The sequence below is a fragment of the Acinonyx jubatus genome, chromosome E4 (assembly GCF_027475565.1).
Source record: "Acinonyx jubatus isolate Ajub_Pintada_27869175 chromosome E4, VMU_Ajub_asm_v1.0, whole genome shotgun sequence".
In the NCBI taxonomy this organism is placed as follows: Eukaryota; Metazoa; Chordata; class Mammalia; order Carnivora; family Felidae; genus Acinonyx; species Acinonyx jubatus.
The window spans coordinates 3,821,989-3,833,009 of record NC_069395.1 but is presented as its reverse complement, the minus strand read 5'-3'; the positions used below and the strand labels follow the sequence as shown (position 1 = coordinate 3,833,009).

The window sequence follows — 11,021 nt, the reverse complement described above, 5'->3', positions numbered from 1 at the left end:
AATGGGCAATATATAGTTAATGAATGTCCGTGAGTGTGGAAGTTTCTGTTCTGAGACTTTTCCTTTATAACCTGGGAGGACTGTCAACTAAATAATACCCTTGAGAATTCTGTCTGCCCCAGTAGCTCAGGCCACTTTTAATCTCAAGTAGAGCAGGACCCATCTCAGAACAATGAAGTTTCAATCATGTGGTCCTTTGACACCTCGGAGTGAAGTATTCGATAATGGGGGGGGGGCGGTGAGAGCGGAGGAGACGGTGAGTGCATCTGAAAATGTGCTATTATTGCTGAGAAAACGGCAGAGTTAAGATTCTGTTTTTATTTTCATTTTTTTAATGTTTATTTCTTTTTGAGACAGAAGGAGACAGAGTGCAAGTGGGGGAGGGGCAGAGAGAGAGAGGGAGACACAGAATCCGAAGCAGGCTTCAGGCTCCGAGCTGTCGGCACAGAGCCTGACGCGGGGCTCGAACTCACGGACCGCGAGATCGTGACCTGAGCCGAAGTCGGACCCTCCACCGACTGAGCCACCCAGGAGCCCCCGAAATGTTTTTTTACTTGACCACCAGACGTGAGGTTAGATAAAAAAAATTTTCTAATACTTAGGATATTCTCAAACCTACGTTGAAATCTTTACATTCCTCTGGAGTGCATGACATGTGCTTGAATACCAGGCTCTGTAGAAGGACTAAAGCATTTCACAAGGTAGGTAACCGATTAGACTCCAGCCCTTCCTTCCTAGAAACGTTCATCACCAAATTTGCCTGAGCCTTTGATGAAGGTGGGGAGGGGGACCAGGAAAGCCTGGGATGCAGTCGTGTTACCATGGTGGCACAGAGCTAGGACACTTAGGGATGTGCTAAGGTGCCCTGTACCCTTGGAGTACCCTTGTGACCCTGAGAAATGTTCTACTCCCTGTGTGTGTGTGTCCTCATGTTTCGTGAGGTGGGGCTAATACCATAGAATACGGTTCTATGTCCAGATGCGTGTTGTTTTTATCTTTTTATTATCATTGCATAATGCTTTTCTCCTCCCACTGTCCTGTCTCCTACCCAGGCCCCCAACACAGCCACCAAGCTTCCAGGCAAGAAAGCCAAAGCCCTTGTCTAACTATACTCCTATTGTAAACGCCCCCCGAGTGAATTTTAGAAGCTGCAACAGTCAAATGCTGTGTTCAGGCCTCAGTTTTAGGAGAATACAAGATGTCTACTCTCTCCCCAGGTAAGTGAAGGATTAGAGGCCACTGAGGGTTTCAGGTTTCTTAGCACAGTTGATTCCAGCTTCTCTTCCCCATCCTCTCACCCCCACCTCGCACTCGGCTGATTCCGCATGAGGCTTGGTTTGGGCCTTGTTAGGATGCGTCTAGAGCTGTCCTCAGTCCACTCGTTGTCCCATATTGACTCCCAACGTGCAGCCTCCCTGCTCCGTCAGGGTGTTGTCCAGGTCGGGAAGATGCGTCTCTATTTCAGCAGCCTCCACCTTGCCAGCTCCCTGCGCTCTCTCGCACTTCTGCCCTGCGCTCGACCCCCGGCAGCTGGAGGCCTCACTGGTCTCACCCCCAAGTGCGAGCCAGGACTCAGCCAGTGAATGCCGCCCCGCCCCCCCCAATTCGCTCTCTTCTCTCTACGTTCCCGCTATTGAGATGCCGTGAAAACTGATGTTTACCGTCCTGGGCAGTGCGACTGCCGGGCTCTGCACGGACACCTGCTCCCTAGGCGCCGTCGGGAAACCCTCCCAGGGGAGTCCCGGGCGACTGTGGAACCTGCCTGCGGAGTCTGCTTTCTGGCAGGGATCCTACCCTTGTGCTGCCTATTGTTCAAAGCCTGAAACTGTCACGTCCTGATTGCATCCTAGCACGGCCTGTGGGGGGAGGCTACTCTGCTCTCTCCAGGAACGGAAGTCACCCGGTATGCTTCAAATACTGACTTTAGAGATTTCATCTCGTTAAGTGTTATTTCCCGTCATTTGGAGTAGATTTCATTCACTATTCGTGACTCTGTGCTCTTGACATGTCCCTCCGTGGGTAACATGGTTCAGGAATCCGCACATTTGAGATATGACAATAGGAAAATACAGTTGAAGAATAAATCATGCGATGTACCAGTAAATCAGAGGATGGGACTAAATATTTCATAGCACTAAGGGTAGGGATCCTTCCTGAGAGTATTTGTACCTTTGCATAAACCCCCAATTGTGCTTCCTCCAGAGACACCAGTTAAACAAATGCTCCCCTTTGGTGGGGGGGGGGGGTTCATTGCAGAAAAGGGTTATTTTTGTGGACCGAATAAACCTTTTCCCAGGGCACAGGACTCACTGAGTTTTATATTGTTGTAGGACTAACATACATAACCTGAGACTGACTCCAGTTAGGGCCTTGCCCTCTGGAAGTCACAGAAGGTAGCCCCCCATATTGGTGAGGTCCGGTGTACCCCATCCTGTGTGGCTCACAGTGTACAAGTCAACTGCCCCCGTGCAGCTCACTCCTGGATGAAAGAGACCACATCTGGCACTTTGGCAGAAGATGCCTTTTGAAAAAGCAAATTTTATTATTTTTTTTGTCCTACAAATGTGTTAGACGCGAAATCTAATCTGTTTGGTAAGTGCATAAAAACATGTTAATCTAACGCTTTTTTGAAGGAAGTAATGAAATCTATCATGCGGATAGAAGGAGCTCTTAATGTGCTGGACCACTTTCCACCGAGACTATTCTTCATTGATATTCTCCACTTTGACAATACAATTAACGCCACTTGATGGATTCAGAGGAGAGTTGTTCACTGCAATGTCCAGCTTGAAAGTCACACTGCGTGGTTGCTGTTTGTGTCCGTTCCTCTTGACGACCTTCAAGGAGAGATAAGAAAGACACGATGAGACCCGAAGGGTCTACAAGAGGGTCTCCTGTGTGGCCTACCCCCAGCCCCCTGCAGCCATTGTCTCCTGCTCCCTAGCATCCCCTGTCCTGTCTCAGAGGCTGCTCATTCTCTGTTTCCCATCTCCCCCAGCGCATCTTCTCTCTCTTCATGCCCTGGCGCCCGAATCTTTCCTGGTGCCCCGCCTGAGTGTCCACCGGGGTGGGGAGGAGGAACCAGGAAAGAAAGGGTGGAGCTGGTGCTTGCAGTGCTGAGTGCCGAGTCCTCAGGGAGCACAGAAGTGACGGGAAGCTTCCGCGGGTAAGTATGTTTCTCTGTGCAGTTGCTCTAGAGGAGAGGAACGTTGATGAGCGCATCCACAATTCCTACATGGACTTTGTGAGTATGTGTGTATGTTCCTATGTGCATGGGAAAGAGTGTGGTGTCATATGGGTCAGGATGTGCACTGTACCACAGTGTGGTACCTTTGTCTCTAAGATACAGTTAGTGATTCAAGGTCTTGGGGCTCCATGGGTCCTTAGTGTCTGGTGTGAGTTCTGTTGACCCTCTTTCTCCTTACACTTCTCTGTGACGCTTATTAGACACACTTTCTGTTTTCCCCTTGACCCCTGTGCTCACTTGTTTTCCTTCTCATGTGTGAAGTATTTCACCCCCAAGAATCAGTTCTTCTCAACGCTTCACCCTTATGTGTCTGGGCTTTTCAGTGAGCGTGCCCGCGAATCTGACTCTGGAACCCAAGCACTGGGGCCAGTATAGGAATGGCGGGTCGACCATAGACAGGCAGTGCCAATTAGGGCAAGGGCCTACCTTTCTCTGATGATGATCATCAGCATGTCTGTCAATGAAATGGGAATAATGACGGTGTCTGCATCCCTGTTTCAGTTCCCAGCACACAAGAAGCACTCAGAGTTTTCTTATTGGGCCGCCTGGGTGGCTCAGTCGGTTAAGCGTCCGACTTCGGCTCAGGTCACGATCTCACAGTTCGTGGGCCTGAGCCCCGCATCAGGTTCTGTGCTGATAGCTCAGAGCCTTGAGCCTGCTTTGGATTCTGTGTCCTCTCTCTCTCTCTCTCTCTCTCTCTGCCTCTCCCCCGCTCATGCTCTGTCTCTCTCTCTCAAGAATAAACATTAAAAAAATGTTTTTAAAAAGTTTTCTTATTATATCAATATACATGTTATCACCTTGAGATGTCTCACAAGCAGCGTCGTTACACCCATGACTTTAAGAAAGATCTCTACCTGACAAATATCGCCGTTTCTGCTTCTGTATCCTTGTCCCTGAACCTCGCCTCTCTCCCTAATGCATCTGTCCAGGTAGTCGCTACAATATGCTTTGCTAAAATCTCAAAGAGATCAAGCATTGTTCTGCTCCCCCAATAATTTTTCAAGTTGTCACCTATCGTCACAGGGATTTTTCCACTGGTTTCTGAAACAACGCTATACTACCTGCTCGGCTGACTCCTCCGTGTACCTTTCTGGCCTCCTCTTCCCACTGTGTTGACACCTGCTGTATTTTTCGCTGGTACACAAGTCGTGTTGTCTCTCACACTCTTGAGGAAATGCCTGAATCACTTCCTCTGCCGAGAGCGCTTTCCAGCGTCCTCTTTGCTAAGAAAAATACTGCCGACTACAGTGCGATCTCCCTTTTCTGCCAGGCACTGAGATAACGTATATGCACGTTTTCACTGAACCAGGCAGGGTCTCCGTTCACCGCGTAAGGCAGAGACTTTGAGCATTTCAGATGACCGATCAGGACAGATTGCCAACATCAGGCAAGCGGTGAGTGCTGGAACCAGGACTCAAAGCACGACTGTCCTATCCAGGGCCTTGCTCTCAGCCACCACGAGAAATTCCTTTCTTTCCCGCCTTCCTAATTTCGCCCAGTGTTTGCTTGTTTCACGTAAGTATCGTATCCTTTTGAAATCTGTGTGAATGTCATTTCCTCAGAGCCTCTTGAAACTCCTCCACTTAGACATGAGTGCCAGGTATGGTTCTGTTCTCCTCCCACCGGCTGCACCCCGTGTGTAAGAAGACAGGAGTCTGGTGCTCTCAAAACCCAGGCCAAACGATTTGCCTCCTGGGCAAACGAATGTTGTTCTACCAAGGTCTCACCTCCATGAAGCTGTACTTTCCACTTGTCAGTTTTAGCTTCTCCTTAATTTTCTTCAGATAAAAGCAGAAGAGTCGAACTGTGTCTCCTTCCGCACACTTGATGCCGTAGCATATTTCACTCCCCACGACCTCCATGGTTCCTGTATCGTCTTGTATTACATAGACTGTTGTCTTCTTGTTATCTTTTTTCTGTAACAGAAATTGAACATCCCGTTTCTCTTTCGGCTTTGTTCAATGTTTTATTATTTATTTTTGAGAGAGACAGAGACAGAGACAGAGCACGAGCAAGGGAGGATCAGAGAGAGAGGGAGACACAGAATCCGAAGCAGGCTCCGGGCTCTGAGCCGTCAGCACAGTGCCTGACGCGGGACTCGATCTCACGAACCGTGAGGTGGTGACCTGAGCCGAAGTCGGATGCTTAACCGACTGAGCCACCCAGCCGCCCCCAACATCCTGTTTCTGAAGACATCGTAACGTTGATATTTGAAGGAAGACCCCGGGGACACAGTGAATACAAGACCTAAAAAAGCAATTAAAGGAACAGATACACATACGGCTTCGGCAAGGTCTTCTCCAAGAACTTTCGGCTTATGATCTTGCTTTGATAGTTTCCCCTTTCTTGTTCTAGATATTTTCTATCTGGCAGTCCTAGAACAATGAATTTTCTTCCTATTTCCTACCGCTTCACCACCAGGGAAGCTTTGATTCCTTCAAACACTGGAATCAGAGGAACCCGAGGGCTTTCATGGACTCCTTTACCTCCTGTCGTTCTGCAGAATGGAATGGACATGACTGCAAGTGTTGATTCAGTAGATTATACAGAACCAACAGAACAAGTAAGGTTCCAGTAACTCACTACTTCTTTTTCCAACCTTCTCCATTAACTCACTCTTCTCCAAGTCTTATCTCCACTGACCTGGATCTTGCAGTTCACAAACGACAGAGTCTCGCTTCCTTAAGTTGTAACTCATCCATTCTAGAAATGCATTTCTCTTAAAGACAGAGTTGGAGGGTAATGTAGGTAACTTAAGGAGCTCTCCCAGAAGACAGATGTGTAAGAGTATGAAGCAGTCAATCCTACAAGATGCCAGGTGAGTTCATGAAAGTTTGTGAATTCTGGGGAGACCTGAACACATCATACTGACTATTAACCTGAATTTGGACATGCCGTACAAGTAAACTTCTCTGACACACGCACCCCCTTTTGGGGGATATAATGGAGTTGGACTGCCGTGTTTTCAACATATCTTGCGATGTCAAACCTTAGTCTTCAATGAACTGTTTAAATAACGTGTTAAATAAATAAGCTAGAGGAGACAGCCTTGCCCATGTCTATCGTTTGCCTACGTGGTAAAGGTATTCATGTTCAGGAGGACATGAGGCGATATATTTATTACTCTGATTATGTGTCCCAACCGGAATGAATCTTTGGGAGGCTGATGGATTATTCAAAGATTTAAAAAAAGAGAAAGATAGATTTATACAGTTTTGGAGGAGCTCAGAGATAAGCACATGCATACTGATTCATGCCCTGATAACAGAGGCTGAAAATAATCCTGACTGGGGACATGACAAGATTTCTGGTGACACTTTTTCAAAGAACTTGCGTGAAGGTATCTTGGGTACAAGACTACCGGGTCACTAGTCCCACTTCCTGTCACGTGGCTCTCTTGACCACCTACCCGTGGTCAAGAGACAGGCCTGAGAACTGGGCTCATCCATCAGTCAGCACACACAGAACCTGGCGATCAAAAACAGTTAATTTCAGGTGTGGGTGGAGAACATGAAAACGAATGTGAAGGGATTACCTTCTGCAGGAGAAACAATCCAGACACGATTGTGGGAAGATTACCCGGATCTTCCTGGCAAAGATCTCTGATCTTGGGAGGGGTTTTTGCTCTTATCCAGAGGTCGTTTGGGACCTCAATCCTCTGGCCATCAGGAGCTCTCTGCACAACCGACCTTTCGTTTATCTCCAGGACATTTTTGTATCGAATGTATCCTGACATGGTAATGACATTCTTTTGCTTGAATTCCTTTTTCAGCTTGATGTTTAAAACCTTCACTTGGAAAACTTGATTGGAAGTAGCCACCGTAGCAAGAAACACTTTTTTTTTCCTCTGCCCTGGGAATTCATACTCAACTGGATCTGTTGCCTTCAGTACCACCACTGTTATGGGATCCTTTTGAAGGGTAGGCCTCCTAGGAGCCACCTGATTTGGGGCTTGCATAGCTGGGTTCTGTGTTGGACAGAAATAGGAGAACAAAGGTAGAAGTTTGAGCATGGAATACCAGGTCATTTACTCGTGAGTGACACTTCGCTTATGACACTGGGGCCACAACAACCCTCGAAGATCGTTGGAGCTGGGGCCAGGCTCGAAAGGAGTCGCCTAACGGAAAGGAAAGGCTAATGAACTGAGAGCTTAGGTAGTAAAAGTGTAAGGCAGCAGACTGGGATGAGAGTCCAAACACCCTCAGTTGAACAGAAGAGCTTTTCCGAATTCAAGCACGATCCTGAGCCCGAGACATGCACAGAACTGTGGATGATAAGAGCATTGGCCTGAGCTAATGAGGGACAGATTCAAATATTTCTTTGACGGAGCAGATTCAGAACGAACAAATAGAAAATGAATGTCAGGCATGTCTGGGCACAGCTCAGACTGCCAAAGTGCGCCTGCTGTCAGTGGTAAAAAAGAAAAAAAGTGACATGTAGCGTGAAAAGGAGAAAACATTTGAGGAAATAATGAGATAAACTTCTTGGAATGAAAGTAACATGAACATCTTCAGAGTGACTGGCCAAAAGAATGCCAAAAAGGAGAGTAAAGGAAAAACCCGTGTCAGGCAGGACGTAATGTTGAGACCCCGGAAAATACCTAAAACAGCCAGGAAAGTTTGATTCCCAGAGAAAAAGTACAGATCACTTAACAAAGTTGCAGAACCAGATTCTCAACAGCAAAACTACACTGCAGGACCTTTGTACAGCATTCTACCCAAATTCCATATCTGCGGTTTGGAAATCCCCCAAAAAAGGGAATCCAAAAGGGGTGTGTGTGTGTGTGTGTGTGTGTGTGTGTGTGTGTGCATGTGTGCGCATGTGTGTTAGTTAGGTGACAAAACTTATTAGGAAAATATCTGATGTGAGGTCTCAGGAGCCTATGTATATATTTTTTAAAAATCCACATTAGTGTGAGGGCACATACGTCTTGCTACATAAACATGACTGCATGTGAGCTGAGAGACAGGACTCAGATCTTCCTAGATCGTCAGTATAGTACATGATAGATAGTGTGTGCATTTGTTAACCTTTCCTAGGTCACTCAAATTCTGAATTCCACAACATATGTGAACCCAAAGGCCTCAGAGCGAGGTTGTGAACAGGTATTGAAGGGAAAAACTAATTTTCAGACAAGAATTTTGTAGCAAACTGAAAATGGCATTTAAATGTGATGTCCTATAGGTGAATCTCTGATATTGACCAACATGATGAACAGTCAGAAGATTTAGCAACACAAAGATACCTATCAAGCACTCTTTTGGAGATAATATTCCCCAAGAGATTAAAGGAGGTTAACATAAAAACACGCTGCAGACTAAAAAGGAAGTGAGGACAAGACCTCGGTTGAGTCTTTCAAAGTTGTAAAAATCAATAAAGCCCCAACGGAAGAGAAAGAAAACAGAAAGTAGGTCAACACAGTGGGGTGAATAGAGGAAGGAGAGATGGTATCTGTTCACTGAGTTGCTTGCCAGGGAAGAGGAGTCAGAGACATTAACTTAAAACTATTGTTGAGGGGTGCCTGGGGGGCTCAGTCCGCTGAGCATCCGACTTGGGCTCAGGTCATGATCCCATGATCTCGCAGTCTGTGAGTTCGAGCCCCGCGTTGGGCTCTGTGCTGACAGCTCAGAGCCTGGAGCCTGCTTCCGATTCTGTGTCTCTCTCTCTCTCTGCCCCTCCCCCACTCATTCTCTCTCTCTCTCTCTCTCTCTCTCTCTCTCTCTCTCCCTCCCTCCCTCCCTCTCTCTCTCTCTCAAAGGCAAATAAACACTAAAAAAAAAACCTGTTGGTGAAGAAGACAGCAAGACAACATAGAATAAGCACTCCAGAAAAGTGCTCTGAATTAATCAAAATGGAGTATTTCACCTAATGGACATAAAGTCATAAACCCATTAAAAGACAAGATTTCAATGTTCAAGTAGCTTTACTATTTTTTTTTATTTTTTTAAATTTGTTTTTCAATATATGAAGTTTATTGTCAAATTGGTTTCCATACCGAGTGCTCATCCCAAAAGGTGCCCTCCTCAATACCCATCACCCACCCTCTCCTCCCTCCCACCCCCCATCAACCCTCAGTTTGTTCTCAGTTTTTAAGAGTCTCTTATGCTTTGGCTCTCTTCCACTCTAACCTCTTTTCAAGTAGCTTTAGATGGTCCTTAAGTCAAAGACTAATCTGAACTGAGCTTTGCTGCCCAATGATAAAAGTTTTCAATTCCAGACAGATGCAACAGTTTAATTACATATTTGCCTAATAGTTATAGGTACAGATTATTTATTATTAGTTTATATTATCCTCATTATTATGAATAGTGTTATGACACGAGCACATTCCCCTCTCTCTCACTGTGTATTCATATATGTGTTAACAGCTGAGAGAACCACAGGGAAAAATGGACAAAATCATGATTATACGTTGGTGCTCCCCTATGTCAACTACTGAAAAAAGCAAGAAAAAAAACCACTTAGAAAAGTTGACCATCACTGTTCAACTTAAGTAAAAGCTTGATGTAATATTTAGAAATTTCTGAAACCAATATTTGAAACATAACATTTCTCTCAAAAGCACACGACATGTTTGAGTACCAGGCTCTACAGAAGGACAAGCATTCCAAAGTGTGGCTCCAGATTTGTCTCCAACCACCTCTTTTCTGCAAACCGCACTACCCCATTTGCCTGAGCCTTGGAGGGAGGCTCGGAGGGGGTCCTGGGGGACCCGGATGCAGCCCCGCCCCTAGAAGTGGCAGGGGACTAGGACAGGTAGGAAAGTGCTAAGGTGCCTTGTACCCCTGTGAGTGCCCTTGTGAACCCGATCGATGCTCTATTCCGTGTGTGCGTGTGTGTGCGTGTGTGTGTGTTCCCAGGTTTTGTGAAACATATCCAGACATGGTTTCTGTTGAGTATCATCGCATACTACTTTTTCCCCACCCTGTCCTGTGTCCTGTCTCCTCTACCCCGGCCCCCACCGCAGCCGCGAAGCTTCCAGGCAAGAAAGCCAAGGCCATCTTCTGAATAGTTACTTTTGTTAGAAACACCCGCAGCATGGATTTTAGAATCTACAACAGTCAACATGTATTTCCCTTCCTTCAGGCCTCAGTCAGATGGAACGAAAGATGTCTGGCATCTTCCCCTGGCAGAGAAGGCTTAGAAGGAGCCACTATGGTTTTCAGTCTTCAGAACACAGCTGATGGCAACCCCCCTCCCCTGCGCGCTACACACAAGGCTCAGACACTCACCCTTCCCCCGTACCTTGTGGTATCATCGAGCTGCCCAGATGTCCCCCACAGAAGTCCTGGCCAGACTCACCTCACTGACGACTCGCCACAGTCGTCCAGCTATGGAGATTTTGTTCCGAAATACAGCGATTGATGTAGGTTTGGTTTGAGTAGGAAGATATCACAGCAAAGCTCTCACAAACTGAACTGCAGGATTCTGCAATCTGAAATGCTCTGAAAAAAAAAAAATGGAATCCTTCCAAGATAACTTGGGAAACTGCCATTGGTAAACGTCACAGAAGAGCTAAAGCCTGGAGCCCGCCCAGTGTTAGGAAACTTTTCCTGAGGCTCCTCCCATCCATGCCTTTAGCTTTGTCTTTTCTAATGTGAGTCAGAGAAGCTTTCTCTTAAACATTTCAGTGACCATGAAAAGTTAGAGCTAAATTATCACTTTTTTATTTTATTTTATTTTATTTTGTAAGAATGTCTGAAAGGAGTTTCAACTTAGAACTTTCTTATCCTAGCGGACTTTACTGTTGGTCAGTGGACCCTGGAGCCCC

At 46.4% G+C, this 11,021-nt stretch overlaps 1 protein-coding gene across 2 annotated transcripts; it reads right to left on the bottom strand.

Annotated features, from left to right (window-relative positions):
* Window positions 1–2,526: 2,526 nt before the first annotated feature.
* Window positions 2,527–10,713, bottom strand: MNDA (myeloid cell nuclear differentiation antigen). Of its 2 annotated transcripts, XM_015085393.3 has the most exons (4): window positions 10,553–10,711; window positions 6,786–7,217; window positions 4,978–5,166; window positions 2,527–2,837 (listed from the first exon to the last, which is right to left on the bottom strand). In XM_015085393.3, the coding sequence occupies exons 2-4, from the start codon at window positions 7,206–7,208 to the stop codon at window positions 2,700–2,702; spliced, it is 750 nt and encodes a 249-aa protein (XP_014940879.3). In that variant the 5' UTR covers window positions 7,209–7,217; window positions 10,553–10,711; the 3' UTR covers window positions 2,527–2,699. The 2 variants fall into 2 exon arrangements, with proteins under 2 accessions (XP_014940879.3, XP_026904237.1); XM_027048436.2 differs by lacking the exon at window positions 6,786–7,217 and having other exon boundaries at window positions 10,553–10,713.
* Window positions 10,714–11,021: the final 308 nt, after the last annotated feature.